Source organism: Phyllopteryx taeniolatus, chromosome 14 (genome assembly GCF_024500385.1).
Source record: "Phyllopteryx taeniolatus isolate TA_2022b chromosome 14, UOR_Ptae_1.2, whole genome shotgun sequence".
Classification (NCBI taxonomy): Eukaryota; Metazoa; Chordata; class Actinopteri; order Syngnathiformes; family Syngnathidae; genus Phyllopteryx; species Phyllopteryx taeniolatus.
In genome coordinates, this window is record NC_084515.1 from 18,088,602 (window position 1) to 18,111,811 (window position 23,210).

At 44.1% G+C, this 23,210-nt stretch overlaps 1 protein-coding gene across 3 annotated transcripts in view; it reads right to left on the reverse strand.

Moving 5' to 3' along the window:
• The window catches only part of LOC133488431 (low-density lipoprotein receptor-related protein 8-like), a 43,914-nt gene that overhangs the window by 14,291 nt on the left and 6,413 nt on the right, over positions 1-23,210 (reverse strand). For 2 of the 3 annotated variants that reach the window (XM_061796255.1, XM_061796254.1), the window contains exons 3-7: positions 14,909-15,031; positions 6,767-6,892; positions 1,917-2,309; positions 389-511; positions 157-279 (exon numbers count right to left, since the gene is read on the reverse strand). In XM_061796255.1, the coding sequence (XP_061652239.1) occupies positions 157-279; positions 389-511; positions 1,917-2,309; positions 6,767-6,892; positions 14,909-15,031 (888 nt within the window). Of the gene's footprint in view, positions 1-156; positions 280-388; positions 512-1,916; positions 2,310-6,766; positions 6,893-7,322; positions 8,553-14,908; positions 15,032-23,210 lie in introns of those variants that run through there. The other variant, XM_061796256.1, reaches the window with a different exon arrangement.

A 23,210-nucleotide genomic window follows, 5' to 3' on the forward strand; every position in this document is an offset into this window, starting at 1 on the left:
GTTTAAACAATCGAGGCAGACTTATGGACTCCCAGAACCAAAAGCAACCAACAAACAATCGTCACAGAATTCATTCCATTGAAACACAAATGTACCTGATAAATGCTTACAGAGTAACAAAGAGTACAAAGCTGTGAAAAGAAAGCCTCCTCTTACCACACTCTTTCTTGGGCTCATCTGATCTGTCCTTGCAGTCCTTGACAGAGTCACACACTTTGGAACTATCAATACACTCCCCGTTCTTGCACAAGAACTTCAGGGGGCCCCCGCATTTGGTGGCTGCAACGTCGGAGCGAAACATCGGTCAAACATTGCGTGACAATCAAAGCAAAACAGATGTTCATTCAAACTGAACCGGTCAAAGAAAAGAAAAGAAAACCAAACCCACAATTGACGCAGCCGGATTCATCGCTGTGATCGGGGCAGTCGTTGACCTTATTACACTGCTTGGTGCCGTGGATGCAAGAACCATCACCGCACTGGAACTCATCAGGTCGGCAAGTCAGCAGGGCTGTGCGCGAAAACACCGCAGTTAAACCTTTCAAGTGCAACAAAACACCGTGGCGTCGAATTCAAATTCAATTCTATATTGCCACAAACTGAGATTACAAAACGTGTAAACAACATTCCTCTTTCAGGGAGGGTCCAGAGTCCGGGCTATGTTGGGTCTGACCAGCACAGAAACACCCAAGCAAGTCAGATTGCTGTGTTTTTGATGGTGTTCTTTCAGTTTGTATCCTCCATCCTATAAGCTGTGAAGTGGGACGATTTAGGGCGGAGTCACTGTGTTGAAGCGCACGCTCGTCCAATTGTTGAATTGATCATACAAGACTGTGTTGCTGTAAACTTTCAAGCTTTGAGGCCTTTTTGGAGTACTTCTGGTTAATTCAATTCAACATGAAGGCGTAATAAGGCCACTGAAAAAAATAGGACAGTTACAAAAATAATATGGAATATAATATGTGTAAAAGAATATCCAGAGATCAACCACATCTACTGTAGCTTTGCCATTTTCGTGACCTCGCAGAAGTCCTTAGGAAATAGTTCAACAACATTTTAAAAAGACAGAGTCTCCTAACAGGATTGCATAACAAAATGACGATTCCACAAAACTCTATAGGGGGATGCTACGTGCTAAGGACGAACGCATTACATGTTAGTGAGGATCTCGCTCATGGTCCAGTTAGAGGAATTCATGTATTCATTTTCAGTCAATATGGCATCGATGGAAGAGTCCACCCTCCAGAAGCATAATGCCTCTGCCCTTCTGTTGGTCATTTTCTATGAAGGACAACCTAACAAAAAGATGGACAAGCATAAACATAACCACAACACGAACCATTTGTCATTTTAAGGTCAAATTTCTGCTTTTGGAAATGAAATAAATGGTCGGTAAATGTGGAGCAAAGCAATTCCGCAGGTGTCGTCTTCACGCCGCTCACATGCCACCAGAGTGGTGGACACACTGTGACGTGTGCGTCACACATCGTCCTAATGGCATGTGAGAATATCTCGGTGAGGCAAGAGCTTCCCAAGCCTCCCCTTGGCCTGATACGAGGAAAATGATCATAAAGCCCCCATCTTCACACCTTGTAGTTTATCTCGACCGGCACATCCTATCCTGGACGCAGCTAGCTTGCCTGAAGAGGAGAAAATGTGCTCCATCCCAAAATACCACACGAGGGGCAAAACTGTTTGCTGAGGAAAGATTTTGAGATCGCACACCGAATGCTTCTCACTAGCATAATTACACGTAGCCACCCGGGGAGTGCTTCCCACTGCCCCCCGCCCCCAAAACCACACGTTGTTCTGCCACCTCGGTCCCTAATTAAGTGGTCAGAGAGTATAAGCAGGAAGTGGCGGCGCGCTTATCTTGACACAAGACCACATGGCGGTCAGCGATCGCTAAAACTCACGGCAGTCCGACTCGTCCGACTTGTCTTTGCAGTCGGGATCGCCGTCGCATTTCCAGCTTAGCCGTACGCACTCCCCGTTGGCACAGCGGAACTCCTGGGCCGTGCAGGCGGCCCTGCGGTTAGCCAGGTGGACGCCGTCGCCGCCGCCGCCGCAGCGCTCGGGCCCCTCGTCCGAACCGTCCGCGCAGTCGGGATCGCCGTCGCAGCTCCACATGAGCGGCACGCACTCGGAATTGTTACAGCCGAGTTGGTTGGGCCCGCAGGTGAGAGGCGACGCGCACTTGAGCTCGTCGCTGCCGTCTCCGCAGTCGTCGTCGCCGTCGCACACGTGGACGGCGGCCAAGCACTTTCGGTTGGCGCACATGAACTGGCCAGCGGGGCAGGCTTTGGCGTCTGGTGGGGCGAGAAAGAAAAGAACAAAACATTTGCTGAGTCGACGAGCGCTCTCTGTCTGTCTCTAGTTATCATCACTGGAAGTTTTTGGAAGGCCGCAGAGTGACAGAAAGATTTCTTTGTGCCCTGTAGGCCAAAAATAATTCATTCATCGTAAATCTGTGTTTAGTGTGTGTGTGTGTGTGTGTGCGCGCGCGCTTTGTATTTAAGAGCGGTAAATCTCATTTATGACATAAACGGCCACCCCAGAGATGGAAGCACCCTCAAAGTCATCAGAGAAACCCAAGCAGGGCGTTTGACATTTCTGTTGCCAATTTTCACCCGAATTAGGTCACATTTAGGACGATGCTGTTTTGAGTTGAGACAGCAACATCATCGCTACTACAGCCCAGCGTGGTTACTTTGAACCGATGAGCAGGAATTTAGAACACTTGTATAATTTGAGAGCTGAATGTGAACTTCAGAGAAGAAATCATTGTGCCGATTTCGCCTTCAAAATGTAAATCATAGTCATATAGCACAGAAATTGGATATGTAGCTAGGATTAGAAAATGATCATGTGGAAGAGGATATGAACAGCAAAATCCAGACAACCCCCATTTTATGCAATTGGTGAAAATCTGTGATCGAGAGCACAAAGAAAACGACCTATTTCTCTTGGATTCGTTTGTCATAGTAGCGGGAGAAACGGATACATGTGAGCATGACAGCTTGTGGTCAGACAAAAAAAGAAGAAAAGAATAAAAAGAAAGAGAAAATACAGAATGTCTCCACGTGCGTCTGTGTACAATATGAGCTCTCAATTTTGTTTATCTGCACGTACACAACGTGTGGACTGAGGGAACATTTTGGCAGCTGACTGTTTCCTGAAAGCGAAGGTCCAGTGTAGCCTCAGCCTTGACGCACGACAAGCCAGGCCACATTCGGGAGTTCGCACATGGCATCGAGAAGCAACAAGATCTACACGATCGTCACTTTGGATTAAAGCGCTTCAATTCTGACGTTGTGACTCATGACTGCTCACAAAATCAGCGTAAGCCTCGACGGTGGCTCATGATTAGTTCATGACCACTGCAGCCTTGAGAAGCACATCGTTTCGCTGTGGCAGGTATGGACCGACAAAGACAAAAGACGACTAGCTTGCTGTCATGACGCACACAGAGAAGAAGTAACATTTCCTGAAGGTTCAGCAGGGGAACAGCACGTCTCCTGGGAAATAACTCAGTAGTAAATCCTGCGAAAACCTCTGTCGGGTATGTTGGAAGTCCTCTTCAAATTGTTGTGCAGCCGGAAAAGCCTTGATTTTCTCAATTCTGTTGTGGGATTAATGAAGACTATGATTCAGAACAACTAAATTGGACTGAGGATCACGTGGACACACACACAACGCAATCAGTGAAGCGCTCCTGCGGAGCTGGTGCTAGCTAAAGAAATGTTAGTCAGGGAAAACTGCTTACAGCGAATGGGTCTAGCTGACACAATAACTCCGCATGCGGATGACTCAATTAACAGATTGCCTTTATGCCGTTTATTCTTTTACATCGAAAGCAGGCAATGCTCCTAGTCAATTTCTTTGAAACAGCCAAGAGCTGGAGCTCGTTCGAGTTGCAATCTCTGCAATAATCTCTGCAATATACAAGGACCTTGGCGAAACGCAAGCAAAAAAAGTACTTGAGAAAAAAAAAGTGGAATACTTTGCCCGCAGCGAGAAGGATTAAGGCCAAACAGGCACTAAAAATAAACTTTACTTGAGTGAGTTGTCATGTAAATTCATGAAATTAAATTAGGTGGATTTGCTACAGGCTGGTTGTTTTTTTTGTTGGTTTTTTTTAGGCTGGTGGCAGTTTTTTGTAATTGGAAAGATCTGTAAATATTAACAAAGGTAAAAAAAAAATAATATTCAGAAGTGTGTCACTTTTAGACAGCCCTGTTCCCGTTTCCTTTAGCAGATACCATAACTTTAAAATGAGCTGTACAGTGTTTTATTTGCGTACATAAAATTCTGCCTTTGGTTCCGTCAGTGTCTGCACTTTATAATTGAAGTCCAACACTTCTACAGATCTTTTGGACAGACAAGAAAATATATAAGGTCCTTTGATCTCACTTTTATCCATTTGGTGTGCCATAATTTTCTGTTTATTTAAGCTGTGGATTCATTGGCAACTATTCACTGTTCAATGTAACCAAATAAGTTCTCTTTTGTGAATCAATTTGAGTCTCATGAGCAGCTTTTGAAAGTAGCAATTATTGTACGTTGAAGTATGTTCCGACAGAAACATGTTTATTTGGGTTCATCTATTTAATTCAGTAAATTTTGTATTACGTTATTAAATTTGAATACATCTATTGAACACTTTCCAATATATTACCGTAGGCTACATGTATTCATTAAAGTAATTCATAGTAATAGTAAAAAATACTAGAATTGCCAATGCCAGTAAAGTCGTGGGTCGGGGAAAAATGAGCACCAAGCAACAACCTCTGATTCTCCTTCGAGAACCAGACCAAAATTGTTATGTGCCAATGGCACATCTGTGAAGGCACCATTAATGCTGAAAGGAACATACAGGTTTTGGAGAAACATATGCTGCCATCCAAGCGACGTCTTTTTCATGGACGGGTTAACCCTAACCCATCTTATTTCAGCAAGACAATGCCAAACCACATTCTGCACGTGTTACAAGAGCGTGGCGTCGTAGTAAAAGAGTGCGGGTACTAGACTGGCCTGCCTGCAGTCCAGACCCGTCTCCCGTTGAAAATGTGTGGCGCGTTATGAAGCGTCAAATACGACAACGGAGACCCCGGACTGTTGAACAGCTGAAGCTGTACATCGAGCAAGAATGGGAAAGAATTCCACCTACAAAGCTTCAAGAATTCGTGTCCTCAGTTCCCAAAGGTTTATTGAATGTTGTTCAAAGACGAGGTGATGCAACACAGTGGTAAACATGACCCTGTCCCAGCTTTTTGAGAACGTGTTGCAGCCATCAAATTCTAAGTTCATGATTATTTGCTAAAAACAATCAAGTTTTATCAGTTTGAACATTAAATATCTTGTTTTTGTAGTGTATGAACATGATTTGCAAATCATTGTATTCTGTTGTTATTTATGTTTAACACAACGTCCCAACTTCATTGGAATTGGGCTTGTAAGAAATAGTCACACCTTATGTTTGATTTTTTTTTTTTTTTTTAAATAAGCAATTCATCTTATCATACTAAAGTCGAACACAACTGCATAGAAATGAACCCTCCAGTGCTTCACAAGAAGTCAATTGACACACTGAGAAGTCGGATCCGTTGGTCATTTCCGGTTCTCCTTCTTCAGCTCACTTCATGACTGTAAATATAAATCATCTGACAGCCAGAGTCTGCGGCAATAATCGCCTTTTTGACAACTCCGCATAACGGGCTGTTTTGAATGACTAAAATCCGCCGAGTTGGAATATGCGACTGGGTGAGTGACAGCGTTGTGACGTGAACCTGAAGCCGCGGCATTAAGAGTGATGTGAGACGAGACAAAAATCATTTACACAGATGCATTCTCAATGGGAAACACTGCAAAAGCCATCAAGCTAAGAAGGGACTGCATTAGCGCAGAAGTCGATTATTCCTTCCTCTGGAGTGTGTGACACCACATTCAAGCTTTCAGTCTGATGTTAGGGTGATAAGAAATTGTCCAGGATTCAGTAAGACACTGTTTAATTTAGGTGTTTCTATGAGGTCTGTTTGAAAAGCTCCCATCTAAACATGATGTATTGTATCCCAGGCACCAATTGTTCCAAGCAGCCACACTGCACAAACATTCACCTTTTGAAAGCAAATACCTGCATCACTGGACGATAATAATGTTTTTTATTCCACGTGTTTGTTTTGTTTTTTGTTTTTTTGTATTTTCTTGCCACGTGCCAATTTACAGGATCTTCGAAGTCTAAACAGCACATCCCCAACGCTCTCAATCTGTTTCTCTTGGCGTGAAGAGGCATGAGGGAGAGGAAGATTCTTCACGGTGCCTTCGAAGTAGGCCAACGAAGGTCCCTGCAGGGAGTAAAGGAGGAGGGGCGGCGCAGGCTAACGACGGAAGCGTCCTACTGGCCGGTTAGGCGACGACGTCACGTACAACGGCTCTGATGGCCCCTGCGGAAGACTCCCGGATCACACTGACGCAAGCCCTCAAACCTCAACAGAAAGCCAACGGCGTTTTATGGTAATCATCAAAAATGTGTCCTGCGTCATTTTGTTGTCAACTTCAGATCAAATCCTTGGAATTAGAGAATGTTCGTAGGCCTCTGGATGATGAGGGAAAGCTTAAAAACAAATCTGCCGATGCCACAATGAGAGTAGCAAGACTATCATTGCATTTTGGAGTGAAGTTAAAACCAAAAAAGATACGTATGCTTTGTGCATGAAAGAAAACAAATGAATTCATTCAATCTTTTTTTTTTATATGACAAACTCACCCGATGCGCAGTCCTCCTCATCCGCCCCGTTCTCGCAATCCCTCTCGCCGTCGCATCTCCACGACAATGAGACACACTTATTGGATCCCCCGCAGTCGAATTTCTCGGGCGGGCAAGTCTGCTTGCCTGGGAAAGTGATAAGACGATTACTGCCGTGGGTTCTTTATGGAAAACATCACAGGACACCCCAGGAATCGCCCTCATGATACAGCTAAAACTCCAGGATTAGTCAAACAAAAATGAGTTTGGTTTTTTGTTTGTTTGTTTTTTTTGGTTTGTTTTTGAGGAGGAGGAGGAGGAGGAGGAAATGCACAGTTGGCTGCAAATCCAAAGGACAACTCAGCACCCTCCTCCTTTCCCTGCCAATCTGTTCTGGTTGGCAGCGGGCGGGTTTGATCCAGATTACACTGCGTTTGTTATGACGCATGTTGTTAATTATACATCAGCCTTAAGCTTAAATCAAAGATTCAGCCTATAAGCCGTATCATGGATCTATGATTATTTCACACAGTATTTTCAAATCTCATCGGCAGGCCTTCCACCCACAGTTGCTTACCAAGATGTGTTTGCTCGCTTTTCACGGATCTTATCGTTCAATGGGAGTGTTGTTGACAAAAACTATCCCGAACGGATCTCTTCGAACATGGCGGCCGTGCTTCATAAAGACTTGATGAGATGAAGGCAGAAATAAGCGATGCGGCCTCTTGCCATGTTGCGGGTAAACTGGATTGCAGGTCATTGGACGAGACAGGGAGAAGGTTTAACAAGCCTCTGCAAAGCGCAGCTTCTCGCATGGCGTGATTTTGCAACATACATCAGGATGAAATTATTATACAGTATTACTTAAGACATACTGCACATGTATTAATTATACTGTGATTATTCTTCAAATAAAAGTGATCTTCATCCAAAAATGCGGTTTGCAGTAAGAAGAAACATTTCAAACGCAAACATGCCAAATGAGAAGCACACAAATGGAATATTGTCGTATTTGCAGTGAGATGACAGCAGTGAGACGGGCACGGTGGGCCACAGAAGCAGCTGGTGCCCGGGGGGAGCAAGCCGTGAGAAGGGCTGACGCAGCCAAGCCTGGACCCCACCAAAAAAAAAAACACACACTGGTCACTGCAGTGCCACGGGATGGCTTCGAAATAGCTCACTATTGCTGTGTTCTCATAACAGGGGCAAATACTGATACTCATTCCATTTTACATCTGATCAGCACCTGTAAACAAAAAGGCATATTGAATGTACATGCACCATTAGCATCTTCCAAATGTTCAAATGGTCGGAAATAAGAGAGTCCTGCACAGAAGTTTGCCACTCGGGCTCATACTGCGCTTTGACGCCGGCACCCACTGAACATAAATCCGACAATTCTGCATCAAGACCATCAAGGTACAACGTCACAAATTCATCATTTCTTTGGGGGAAGGTGTGTTTTGGATCAGCTCAAGGGGAAGGTGAGAAAAGTTTGCGCAAAAAGGAAACCTAGAAGTGATTGGTGTCGTCAACGGGACAGCTTTACTTCATTCAAAGTGCGACGAACAGCACTGAAGGTTGCTCTTAATGGAAAGGACGTTTGCACTCATTTGTTCACGGGCTCATCGTGCTAAGCGCTTCACGTGTTGTTTCAAACAAAGCAGATATCGTATATGGGACCTCGATGACCCTCGCGGGTCAAAAAAAGACCCTAAAAAGAATAACTGAAATGGAAAATCCATGGATGGATGTTTAAGCAGAAACTCAATGTGAGTGACTATTGTACATTACTTGATACTTTGCTAATTACATACTAGTCTACATTTTCTATTCATTCCATTGGGCCTGCGAGATATTTTCTTAATCCTATATGTTAATGCCGCTTAAAACAATTTTTAAAAATGTGACTTGAATTGAGAGCTGACGACCAAATTGTGCAACGCGTGTACTGCTGAATGTCAAGCGAGCAAAGAGAGGGATGACCAAGCAAACCAAGTGACTGATTATAAGCAGCAATGTCTGGAAAGAAAGACGGGCAGGAGGGGGAAAAGAAGAAGAAGAAGAAGAAGAAGAAAAAGAAAAAGAGCATTTCTTTGAGTAATTGAGTAAACTTGCTGTCTAAATGAATCCCACTGATGTTCAAACAAACACGGAAAACAATCAAATGAGGCAAGAGGAGGACACAAAGCAGACGAGAGGCCTTTAGGTGGAAGGGGATTCGTCAAAGCGTAACAGAAGCAAGAAAAAGGAAGCAAACTGCTCCCTGACCTTTCGCAATCTTTCTGCTGAGGCACCCACAGCAAATGGGAAAAGATGAAGATGAGCCGTCTCGCCCTTTAACTACTGATGACTCTCTAATAAAGTGGGAGCTCGCTTCCTCCTCGACGCACAAGCCCAACCTCTTCATTACAAAACAGGTGGGACCTCACCGCTCCGGGAGACAGATATTGATTTAGTGGGGTTATGAAGACACACCTAAAGGCTTTTTTTTTTTTTCTTCTTGGGAAGGAGGCCACACAGTGTAATAAAGGGAAACGACTCGAGAGACCAACGGGGATTCCTCTCCACTGTTTGACATCCGTCGCTGGAAGCGGCGGGCGTGTCCACACGCGAAGCTCCAACAGGTGGACCTTGGATTTATTTGCGCCTCCAAGTCGGAAGCGCCGCTCGCCTCATCGGAGCGCGCTCTCAATTCACATACTCACTGGACACTTCATTAGGTACACCAATTTAATGGGATCCAAAATGAGAGCTGCACCCCCCCTTGACAAAATCATTCATGTTCAGTTATGCTCGACATCGTCAGTGAGCTTTGTGGTTCACCCAATGTTTATTCTTTACAATGACTGATTCTATTAATAGAGTATATTTGCTCCCTGTTTGAAACCACACGAGAGGAGCAAAATATTAGAAACAGCTTTTTTTACTTTGCAGTGGAAGTCCTTTTTTAAAGGACGACAACGTTCTAAATACGCGTACAACACGCAAACAAATGTGGCAATAATTACAAGAATAATAATAATAACAGTAGAAATGGCTGTGAGGTCTTTTTTGTCGTGTCCCAAAATGTGAAACCTGATTTGTGCAAGCGTCGATTCATTTAAGTTAAGGTAGACAAACTATTAGCAACCTTAAACTAGGTCCATTTTGAACGTTGTCATTTCTTCGAATAGCAGCGGCACGGTGCGGCGAGGGGCGAGCACGTCTGCCTCGCAGTTAGAAGTTGTGAGTTCGAATCCCCACTCTGATCTTCCTGTGCAAAGTTTGCATGTTGTCCCCGTCTTCTTCCACACTGCAAAAACATGCATGATTGTTCATTGAAGAATTCTAAATTAAATCCATAAGTGGGAGCATGAAGGAATGAATTAATGAAGAAATGAATGGATGGACGGATGGATGGGTGAAATAGTCTTAAGAAAAGAACAACCAGGGTTTCTTTCTGGTCTTCCAAAAGAGCAATTTTCTTGCAAAGCGACAACCGATCAAGCCGCCGCGCCTTCAGAAGAGAAGCGCTCGGATAGCTCGCCTTTCTTTCAGTGTGATGCCATTAAGAGAACCGTGACACAATTGAATACATCGACGCGTCTTTCAGCCCCGAGAGGTGAGAAAGCAAAAGAGTCGGACATAACTGCTTCATTAAACTGAGTTGGCGCGTCTGAGTCCTCCTTCCTGCATTATAAATGTGCAACAGAAAGGAACGGGCGTCTTCAATGAAACGACAAGATGGGAAAATCTCGTTTCCCCATTTGCCAAGTGCACTCGTCAGTTACGATTTCTGCTTTTCTGACCAGTGTGCATCTTTCTAGCAGTTGTATTGTGTTCAAATGATAGCAAAGGCACGTTATGACACAAAAGCACATATGCGAGAAATAACCCGAAGCAACAAACTGTATGTGCAAGTCTGCATTTGGAAGTCATCCTGACTCTCAAGCGAATGAAAGACCAAAACGTTCCACTAAAAATCTATGACATCACTGAAAAGGCCAACTGTATTATGAAGAATAAAGAAAGAAAGAAAGAAAGAAAGAAAGAATAAAGTCAATGAACGAATTGACGATTGTATTGCGCTTCATGTGTATTTCATACAGACTACGAGAAAAGGGGCTGCTCTTGAGCACAAAGTGAGCTGCCAACAGAGTTTGGAAACTCAGCTGTGAACGCTCCTCTGCCTTTTGGGGCCCTGGGGTTTGGTTCTGGAATGGTTTGCTATACGCCCCCGTGTCTGAGAAGTCCACATTTCCCTCAAGCCACTTAAGTTAAGTCCTCATTTAATGGGAGAAGATGCACTTGCCGTGCCTGTCAAGTGCGATGGATTTAAAAGCAGAGCGCAGAGCGTCTTTACGGAACGCAGTTGAAGCCTGAAAGCGGAAGTTGTTGGGAGGTGCTGCGTACCAAATATCTTTGCAGTACTACAAATACTGGATACTGCAACCGCTGCAGTAATTATTCATATTCCACAGCTTTTGCACCATAACTCATGCGCTGAGTAGATTTCCGGAAAAAAAAACAACCACGACGAACAACCGATAAGCGTGTACCCATAAGAATGCATTATTTGGACGACAGTAGCCAATCTGTGGTTGGGCTTTGTAACCGGAGGGTCACGGTTCGAGTCCAGCTGCGGACAAAATGAATCGGCGAGATGCTAGCTTGAATCCTGATTACTTGGAGGGACACTCAGCAGTTTGGATTCTTGCTTGCCTGCCTGCATGTGAGTGGCCTGATTGTCTGTGTGTTGGGAAACAAATACGCAGCAATAGAAACTCAGTCATCAGGAAAGCAAATCCGAGAAAAATACATTGGAAACAAATATCGGCGTAAGTTCGGGGTAGTGGCGCGCACGTCTGCTTCTGCATTGAAGTCTCAGCTTGGGCCCTCCTGTGTTGCGTTCGCATGTTCCTCCCTCGCTCGGCAAAGTTTTCTGCAGGTTCTCCGGCGTTCTCCCGCATTATCGGCAGCGTCTCAGCCGAACGAAGCCAAAGCCAAGAGAAACGTGACACTGTCCGTTTCTTTTGGCTCGCCACTATTGTGTACATTTTTAGGACTAAAAAGAGACTTGATAGCATATAACTGTCTTTGCGACTTTGCTAAGACGCTTGCACGAAGGCGCTGCACAGCTGGCAACCGTGGCCCGCTTCCTGCTTAATTACACAATAATTTCATCCCAAAATGAGGAGCTTTGGCTCTTCCCGTGTTTCTCATTCATTTTTCACGGAACTCACTCGGAAAAGGATTCTTAACGCTACCCCAGCATGTAATTGTGGATCCACTCAGTGAGGCAGAATGACGATGGCGCAGATGTCTCCTTCCAAAAAGCCTCGGCAGCCTGCGTTGGCGCTGTGCGCTTTCATGCACAGCACACGCGGAACTCAACAAGACAGAACCCGAGAACTGAGGGGCAAACTCAATAACAGCGTGAGAGTTCCAGAGCACACGTTTAACTCCCGATTTCGTCAAAGCAGAGCTCGATGTGCTAAACGTACGGCGAGCGAGACGGAATCAGCTCATGTCTTATTTGCATCTCGGCACCCGTGCTTCTCCGCTAACTAGTCAAGACCGGATGCAGTCAGCGCGAAAGCCCGGCCCTCCTCCTCTGCTTTTTGCAGCTTTTCATTGATGAATGTGAGCTAGAGTGGCTTATCGTTTGAGAGCAAATCATTATGACGCTTGGTGACGTTTCACTTTGTGCAAGAAAATTCCTTTCTCAATTCATATTGAGCAAGAAATCATTTCTTTTTGTTTTTCGGTGGATAAATTAGTATCTAACAGCAAGAACTAATCCTAAATATCCAACAGATTGGTGTTTTCATTTGCAGTTAATGTTCTTAAGTCTTCTTCTTCTTCAAAAAAAAAAAAACCCAAAACAAAACTTCTTTTCGGCTCCCTGCTCTCTCAAAGCTGTGAAACTTCCTTTTCGATTTCAATAATTACAACATTCAACAGATGCAAATGCCGCGTCTCGACACCGACGCTCCGTAACGCTATGCAAACACTGCGCACAACCCGACCGGAATTGCGAGCGCAGACGCTAGCGTCAACGCAGCATGAGGTGTCCCAATATTTGAGTAGCTAGGTGCTCCGGCCTTTAAGTATTCCTATTTAGTGGAGCATCCAACTAAGCTTGAATTTGTGGTGGTTTTCAGAGTCTTTCTTCCCCTTTCCGATGCGGTGTGACTACGCAACAGTCACATTCAGTCCAACAAATGTTATTATACAGAAGAGAACAATGGTCAAACAAAAGATCAAATAAATCAAATAAAGCAATACGAGTTCATGGAACAAATATTAGACTTTAGGTTGTAAATGGAGGTCTATATATATATATAGATGAACGGAAGTATAACTGCTTAGCTGTGTCATTTATTCTCGACTTCATTTTGATTTTGTATTTGTTTTTGTTTTCCCTTTAATCCTGCAACACAACGCCCGTATCTTTCCACCGTTTAGGGGAAAGTGGGATGCAGGAGCCTGGAAAAAAGTTCTTGACTTCTTAGCGTTATGAAAATCTGACACTGCAACATCACGGTAGGCGATTTACATATAGATGGCGTTTTGCGTCAGTCCAGATTTTTGTCTTCTTATTGTGCAGTCAGGCGATCTGAATCACTTCTTCGTTTATCTTGAATTGAATTCTGAAAACAAACACGTTCCCCATCAGAGGTCGCTTTATGTTTTCCTACTCGCTCTTAACTTTCCGAGGGAGACAGCTTCCTACATTATTTATCCAACCGACCAGCACACAAACAAAGCAGTGACAAGGATGAGGCAAAACAAAAACAAAAAAAAAACCACATAACACATTTCTAGCCTCTGTTGCTCACAGTCTTGCTAGCCATCAATAGTGACAGATATTGTCATTACATTTTATTTTGTAGTATAGCACATAAGTCAAATTAGAGATATTTGCTTTATTTCGAAAAATGAATCAAGGATAGCATTCGGACTTGTCAAAGAAGCCCAGGCGAATTGACTTTTAAATTCCAAATCGTAAAGCGTCGACAGCTCACTGAAATTCAAATTCGTTTTGTCTCGTTTTCTTGTTTCCCACGTTCACGTCTCGTCTCGCTCGTTTGGTTTTCGTTTCCACCCGTTCCCCTTATCCCTGTTGCTTGTGTCTACCAATCAGCTCCCTGCAGCTACTCGCGTCTCTTCCAGGTGTGCCTCGTTGTCTCGTCAGTTAGCTTCCTATCGCTAGTTTTGTCTTGTTTTCTGCAGCGGTGAGTGTTTTGTTGATTCGTATTTCTTTGTTACTTTGAAGTATTTCTAGTTTTCCATGATCCTTGTTTACCTTTTTTGTTTCTTTGTCAAGAAATACTTTTTCAAGACTCTTTGCCTTCCTGCTTTCCTGCACTTGGATCTTCCACCTTTTGCCACCACGCAAACCTGCAAACGTACGGATTTGCTTATTTAAATGTGTTCGTATTTCACACGTCGTGTAATTCAAGTTATTTGGTTGATGTTTATATTGACTTTGATGGACTTGAAATGGAATTGTTTATTATTGCAGTCTTGTCTGCACGTGAAAAACAATTGTTTCAGATCAGATACATTTGTCGCATGCGTTTTATCTGTGGCTATTTCGGAATAGTCCTATTTGGAAAGATAAACAAGCATTGATGAAAGTCAGATATGCTGCCGCAATCCAAAATGAAACAACAAATAAGTGAGCGGAGCCTCTCATTTGAGCGGTGGACTCGTCCGAGCCCCGCCGGCGTTCGTGTGTGGGCGGGCATCACTGACTGACAGCCAGAGAGCCGCCACTCAGTGCTGCAGGTAATCGCCGCCTTTCTGAGCGTGTGCGCTCAAGTGCGTGGGCGAGCGGAAGCCGGCAAGGCGGCCGCGGTGCCACAGGAGCCGAGGCGACGAGGGAAATTAGCCGGGCTCTCACAGGGGCGAGTGAAAAATCAAAGCGTTTCCACACCAGATGAATAGCTGACAGCATTGGACGAAAGTGTCAAAGATGTGGCTCAAAAGAACTGCTTCAGGTTCAAGTTGGAAGTTGGAAAATCCAACTAGTGTATATAATTGAGTGTCCTATGAATTGGCAGGAGTTGAAAAGGAAACACACAAAATGGGCAAAGATCTCACAAAACCCCTTGCCAGCAGGCGACACATCCAACATTTGAATGAAGTGAAGTGAAGTGAAGAGGTTTCGCTTACTGCAAGTCTCCTCCGCCTCGTCAGAACCGTCCGGGCATTCTGGTTCGCCGTCGCAGCGCCATCGCCCTGGGACACACTGCCCGTTCAGGCAGGCAAACTCCGCGGGGGCGCACGTTTTCCGGGCTGCACGCACACACACACAGAGAGAGCGAGAGAGAGAGAGAGAAGGAAAGCGACAGGGCAAGCGTTAAGGTCGCTCTTCCTCGAGGCCTAATCTCCGTACTAAAACTAAATCCCGGCCGTCGGGCTTTGTCCAGCTGGCCCATCTTCTTGGCATATAAAACTAAGTGACGTTGACATTTTGCTGTTTAATGATGGGACACTAAACACTGTAAGGAAGATCAAAGAGGTTCATACTTCTTATCTTCCCATTGTGTTCATTACAAAGTGCAAAGTGCGCGCATATACGTAAAGAACAACCCAAAAATGCCACTTTCCGTGCTTGTTGGAAAAGTGAAAACGGCTGAGCTGAATTGTCCGTTGTGAAAACGATCCGTCTCCAAGCCCGGACGGAACATTTCATGGATTTCATTAGCACCTCCGCTAAGTTTGTTTTGTTTCTGTGACATTTGTCTGTCCGCCATCAGAATGAACCGACACCACCAGGGCGCTACAGATACATTTGTCCATCGGTAGTATTCGTTTTAACATGAAGCATACCTAAACTCCTCCACCGGGTTTTGTTTACTATGTTGTTTATTTCCTTTCCTGTGTTTGAGAAATGGCGGTGATGTGGCATAGCTATGAGAACAACTGTACATAGTTGCTGATGCTATTAATGTTTGCGTATCGACTTCTATTGTTGACGCGGATCTCGGGTAACGTGCCCTTATATTCCATATTCCAGTCGTATTAATCGATACTGTAGAAGTGTCAGGTCCCTGAAATATTGCAGAAGTTGTTCATGTCCGGGTCCACGTCCAAGCAGTTCGCGCAATGTAGTCAGATTCCTTTCCTGATATTACTACTTTACGTCCTGAGTTGAAGAGTAGTTCTATCGCTGTATATTTTCAATTACGACAACCATTTCTTTTAGACAGATGATCGTTGAAGTCGCTGTTGGATCACTGCAGCTTTCTTCCTTGTGTTAACAATTCATGTTGCCTTTTGTCTTTCTGCATCTCATGGCAGTGGCAGGTGATTGTAAAAATACATTCAAATTCCAAAATGGAGATTGTGGCACAAACTGAGAATGTTCTGCATTACATCGCATGCGAAAAATCTTGCCCTGATACGTGGTCTCTGCAGTTCTCCAGTGGACCCACATGATCGTGTTTGCTTCTTATCCAGTCCAACCAAGCCAGCTACTGATTTGAGTCAAGGTCTACAGGGGCCACAGTTCACTTGGCAAGAATTACGCAGGCTATGACGTGCCATCTGCTTGGAGTCACTTTGGTTTTTCATTAGTGCAGATTTAAAAACATAAGGCTCATAGGGGATACAAATTAGGGGGGGGGGGGGGGGGGGGCAAGCTAAAGGAAAATGTTACAGAAGACTAAGAAAGCAATACAGTTTTTTTTTTTAAACATGAGAGGTAATAATGTAGAGCTCGATTTTGGCAGATTATGAAAGTGTTTTATGGAGACCAAATGCAAAGTGTAAAACCAAATAGAATTTGCCGATATAACAGGACACGAATCCCTACGACATGTCGTAAATATACAGAAATTGTCACACACGCCGCGAGTGTCCGTGGGGGCGGACCATATTCTCCCTCGCTGTGCTTAATCCAGAAAAGGTGCGCAGCTGCACGCCTTTCTGGATTAGTACGGAAAGCCTCAGCCAGCAGAGCTCGTCAGTCCCTCCAGTGATTTGTAGTTAAGGCGGTTGAGTTCAGCTCGGCCAAACACCGAGAGATTTGCAGTACCTCGGTGCCTACGATGACTGCTGCGCAAAAATCTGGAAATCTCGATTCATTAAGATGGCGCTCAAAGATGCAAATACTACAAAATGCGCAAGAGTCCACTTCCGGTTGCTCTCCACATGCTTGCAAAACATGAAACAACCCATGGGAAACGAATACAGTGTACAGTAAATAGACTGCAAACATAGTGACTGCATTTCAGGGAAATGAAAATGGTCCCAGCATGAGAACGGTGCACTCTGTCGCTGTACAAGCATGTGCGCTCGCTCAGAACAAAAGCTACACCTACACAGTATATTAAGATGCATTCGCAGAGTGAAAAGAACAATTGTACAATTATAAGAGTCATCATTTTAATGAGTGAATGTTCAACTTTCCACAAAAAATCCAAACCCAACAGTGAGTTTGTAGTTTGGGTTTGAAATGTGACACCAGTCCTGGGACCTTTCTGACGCACCTTGTAGCTTGATGCTCAATATATTGAGTTACCAGTAGCGCAGTTTTGAGTTGGTTAATTCCACCGTTGCCCTTTACGCCTGTGGGCTCCATGTCTGTATTTAGATGATGAAAGTTCACTGGACGTCCATGTTTCTCTTAGTTGTGTTTGTCTAAGATGCTACGGAGGTGCAGCAGTCAGGAACTAAAGCAGGAATCTGAAAGAACGAATTGGATGGCGCGGAAATCAAACCAGCAATGCATTATTTTTCACACGGGAGACACTGCAGTTCACATTGTTGGTGCTGAATGCGTGGATTGGATTGAGATCGCGGCATGACCTACATTTCGAGACAATACAGACTCGTGATTAATTCCACTATGACCGCCAGCTATAGTATTTGACGACACATGCGCTGTCGGCTCGCGGTGATGTAACTCACACGTTTCCTTTGTTCACGATCACGATTTATTATCATTAAGGCTGTACGATAGTAGGTCAGGGGATTCCAATGAAATATTCCCACTGTGCGAGTTCACTGTTGCCTTGCACATGCAGAATGACGAACGACTGACGCAAAGGATTCAGTTGGGAACACGAGCAAATCTTGAGGGTGCCCCAGCCGGCGGACGCGCACTGAACAACTGCGACAGAAGACAAAAGAAGAAAAAGACAACGGCGGACCAAGCAAAAAAAACAAAAAACCAAGCAAAAACAGTAACTGCGGTAGAGCGACGGGTAAGTTCGACATCACTTCAGCTTCCACTTCAACAGAAACTGCAAAATGTCTTTGGAAAAGACAAAATGGCCTCTTCCTGAACACAAGAAGATATAAAAGTACACTTAAGTACACTGTACTTAAGTAGAAGAACAGTTAACGCGTGTAACTTTTACTCTGGTATAAGTAGGGTGGCACAAGACATAACGCATTCCCCACAAATCATTCCCGGAGTCTAAAATGTTCTAAAAAGGCCCCGGATGGGGAATATCTTGCTTCTCTGAATCTGTTTCGTCCTCGTCACGAATGCGCCCTGGCTCACGTTCGACCGCTGTTGGCTTTTCCTCTCTAACAGTCCAGTGTGGACAATTAGTCGGAAAAATAGACATTATGATCAAAGCAGACTCTAGCGAAAGCAAAAAGAGATTTTAACAGTGCAACAAGCGAGCCTCTTTAATTCCACAGCCAGGGTCATGCAGCTGTCAAGAATCCAAATCCCCAAATCCCACTTTTATCAGAAATGAGCAGCAACACAGTAAACGTCCTGATGAAACTAATCCCGCTTGGCAGATGGGGAGGCGTCTTTGCGGTCGGACGAAACCGTGAGAGCTCATTAAGATAAAGAGCCACTTCCTCCAAAACTTGTTTTTTTTGCACAAAGATGTCAAAGCATTCAGGTGTGGCGCTGTACAACTTCAAGCTGAAGTTGTATCCAAATGTCGCCGTCCTCATTTGAGAAATGAAGCCCACCTGATGGAGTTTCGAAAGCCACACGCTTTGAGGGCAAGTGGCCAGACGCGCCTTCCTCCTGACTTCAAGATTCCGGTGGACCCGCTTAGTCTTGTCCCCCCCCCCCCCCCATCCGAGACACAGGTGGCTCACCACATACTTATTGATGACACGCTGGTTTGAAGCCTTAAACTAACACTGTGCAGTCATTTATGAATAACAGCATCAAACACATTGCAGCTCTAAACAGACTTCTGATAGCGTGAACACAATCTCCGATATCAGAATCAGAATCCGAATCAGAATCATCTTTATTTGCCAAGTATGTCCAAAACACACAAGGAATTTGTGTCCGGTAGTTGGAGCCGCTCTAGTACAACAGACAGTCAATTTACAGAACACTTTGGAGACATAAAGACATTGACAAAAAACAACAACAAACAACAATTGTGCAAAAAGATGCAGAGTCCTCAGTTCGAATGGCTAATAAACGGACCACCTCCTTGATTTGGTTATTTTGAGACCTGATGTGATGTAGATGAGTTCTGTTATAATTTGTACTTACTGCTTTCAAACCAGGAAAAACCAGTAAGCCTCTCGACAAAGGCAGTTTGACCTCAATGTGCATTAAAATATAAACCACAGAGGGAAGACAAAACAAGTGCAATATTATTTTTGCGTTGCTTTAATGGTTGAGATAAAGTCGACTTTGTAAGACCGTGAGCTTGACTTTCAAATTGTTAGGCTCTTGAAGTTTGGGCCAAAAGTCAACGTAGGCTTGAAACGCTTCAACTGCTGCTGCAAAAGAAATTCGGATTTGAAGCCAACACGACAAAGCCGAAAAAGCTACAACTGCATTCAAATATTTACAGTCCACAGATACAAAGAATGGCATTTTTTATCCCATTTTCCAGTTCATTAAGAAGTCTAACTCTACTGAAATGGATGTCCTCATTTTCTCTCTTTGCAAATGTTTAGCCCACTTTTTTACAATTCCCAACCTGACACGCTGTATCATTTTCCGGCTTTCCCTTTGCAACTACGTTCAACGGTGTAAGTTAACTGCTAGCTATTGGGACATTACATCAATAGAGATTGGAAGGTTTGATTTCTTTTTTTTTTTTGGTCCATTCAACCATTAGAGTTTTTAATAAATAATAAAGTCAGTGAAGGAGTTTGTGAGTTCAGAGGTCACCAAAATCGTTTTCATCCCATGTTTGATGTTTGATGGTCCGGGCGGGCTCTGTGCGGGCACGCCGCCCGACTTCTCCGGAGCTCATCAAACCACGCGGCAGTTTTTAGCGACCCTTTCTTACGATCACACACTGTTGCGGAACGGGGCCGTGTCTATCGTCCGCTCATGTAACTTGGCACACCTTTCTGCTGCAGTTCATGGAAACCCATTTGTGTACTCTTGAGGGGGATGGCCACCACCATCATCATCATCAGATTTAGATCTGACTCGTGTCCTCCTATTGAACTGAAAATAGACACCTAATGACTGGTTGCGTTAAGTGGAAGAGAAGGGGGGGGAAACTGATGTAGGAAGACGAAGAAGAAAAAAACAAGGCAAGAGCAGTCCCATTGGCGAATACGCAAACACGTGGAATGAAATGTGGAACTGTGATTATTATAACGAGCTTGAAAACGGAACTAAACCACAATCGTTTTTTTTTTTTGTGGTCAAAGCCACACAAACATTTCAGGCGAGTGTAAAAACCCCTGAGAGCACTTATTGACGTTTCAGAATACATGCCGCGGCACGACGTCGCAGACGGAAAACGCGGAGAGACGGCCGAGAGCACAGTCAGCCTTGTGTAAGGAAATCTGTGCCACGCATAAAAAAGAACCTTTTTACCCAGGGGGTGAACTCTAATGGGAATTAGGAGATTAGCCTTTTAGCCAGAGCAGAAAATGAGACGCGGCTCTATTTTCTTTTCTCCCTGCCTACAATACTATGGAGCTCAATGGCAGCCGCAGAAGGAATTCACCCAAGTAGCCTCACCGGCCTCAAGACGAAGGCCTTCAAATTGCCGCGACAAGGCACTAAAATGAGGATTATACATGTTTCCTCTGCAGATAAAAATGTGCATAGCCGTAATCCTGCCCGAGGTCAATTATCTCGCTCGAGTAAATCTGCTCCCAGCAACGAGGCGGCATAATTAAGACTCACTCTGTCTTTGAACCAAACCCAAACACTTCTGCAAGCCCGCGAGAAGATGAAAATGTTCTATTTTCTTTTCTTCTGCTTCACTTACAAAAACACTCAGCACATACTGGCTCAAATAGACAACGAGAGGCCTGATAGACTTCATGTCGAGTGTGCTGAAAATCCACCGACGATACAAGCGACTACCCGTCGTAAAACAATCAACAATACTCAACGTAAGGCCGCAAAGAGTGGCAAACGCCGTAGGCCGCACTGGCGGACGTTCGCAATGGCTTCTCCGAGCCGCAGTCTTTCCCAAACTGAGGGTTGCGACCCAACATGGGTCCCGAGGGCAGTTTTTATTGGGTCACTGATTGTTACTGACCATTCTTTAGTTAAAAAAAAAATATATATATATATATATAGTTCCATGATATGGCAAAACTGACCCAAAAAAATGGTGGAAGTGTTCATTTGAAAATGTAAACACTTATTTTAATGTTTCTATTTTTGAATTATTGTGAGAGACAATTAACTTGATCAGTGTCTTCACATAGACGAATAGCATTCATTAATTATTAAAAATAACATATAGTGGCTTAGAGGTGATTAGCGCAAATGTGTTTTTTCAGACGTGTATTAAATTGGAAAGTTAGGAAAGCATTTAAAAAAACAACAACATTTTATTAAATACAAAATATTAGCATGCTTATTGTGCAAATAAACTGCAGCTCCAAAATGATGACGATGACCAAGCCTGAACATTTATGCAGTTTTCTTTCGTGCCTGCTCGCCTCAGATGGTTCCACGCAAACTGCGCCGCATTTGATGTAACTTCGGTTGGCCTCGTTTCACCCAATGGGAGATAAAGTGAAGTGATTCATTCGTTGTTTTTTATGAAGTCGCTCTCGCTTCGGCCATGTTGGGCTGCGCAATATTTCAGCCACGTTAGTCCACTTTTCTGAATTTGGTTGCAACACAAACAGGAAGTACGTCATAAAGTGAGCGACGGCATCGCTGTGGAAACGAGATTCCGTCATTTGTGTGGTTTAAGGACTTTGGAGGTTCTTTTGAAGGTATGTGTCAATCTTTTTCACAACTTGGATTTGTTGCAATGGGCGCAGGCGGCCTTCCTTTGAATCCACCTGAAACATGAATGTCAAGATGTAAAGGATTTGTTTCCAATCGGGGATGTTTACAAACGACCTGATCCAATTGTGTGGCGGACTTTCAGGGGCGTATATTCCAAGTGATTGTTGATTGTTGACTGATTGAAGTGTGTGTCCAAGATTCACAAGTGCAATCTTGCTTTTTGTTGGGTGGCAGCAATAAAGAAAGCTTTTGAGGTAATACAGTCGAGCACAATAATTCTCCAGTTGACAGCAATCACATCATTTCGTGTTTTTATTGTTGGGTTTGCTTTGGTTGTTATTATTCGTATTTTTATATGTCCGAAGGATGAACTTAATAAAGCTTGTCATTATTTATAGCGGCTGTTTAAATTCTGATTTCCTCGGTCTCGTTTTCATGCTCAGTTTTTGACCTTGTTGCCATGGTGATTGTTCTCACTAAATCCCTGGGGCTGAGGAACTAGCGCTGTTCGGTCGTCTACGTAGACAATTGCAGATTGCGACCCAACCTCCAAGTTGACCTTTTCGACATTGCAGGTTTCTTTTCTTTTCTTTATTTGTTTTGTTTTGTTTTTTTATGAACTGCCCATCGACTCTGAGCTGCATCACAACGATTACACGGCAAAAACACACTCAGAAATCAGTGTGAGGGCAGCGCCCCTCCTCCCCACCCTGACCCACAACATCCCGAGAAGATCTTTTCTTTATACAGACTCTCTTTTTTTCTTCTTCTTCTTCTTCTTCTTCTTCTCCTCAGGGAACAATTCACAATCCACAATCCTGACCAATCAAAATGCTCTCATTCTGTTCTGCTTGTCTGTGCACATCAAGTGTTTCAATGAAAGTGTTTTTAGTGTGCGGCCCCTGAACGGCTGGGCGTGCGCGTGCAATTGTGCAGCTCGAGCACATCCATCTCCGGGCTGAGCTCAGCGGCTGCACTTTGATCATCGTGTCCCTCCTCAAAGCGTGAGAGGTCAGGGGAAAGTCATTTACCCGCTAACGTTTACCATAACTTCATATCAGCACATTTTCAGCACAGAAAAAAAAAAAAACACGCTCCTCTCTGCTAAACTTCAGAGTTCTGACTTTAGCATCAAGACACTGTCAGAGTAAAGGAATGCTCTTTGGATTCCTGTACAACGTAGATTTACGCAAGGTCGTTTCATTGCTAGTTTATTTTCGGAGAAAATGAATGTGATTCCATGAAAATACGCAGGGCAATATTTCACCGATTCATATCAGGGTTGCACTGGGTGGGTTTTCTCCGGGTACTCCG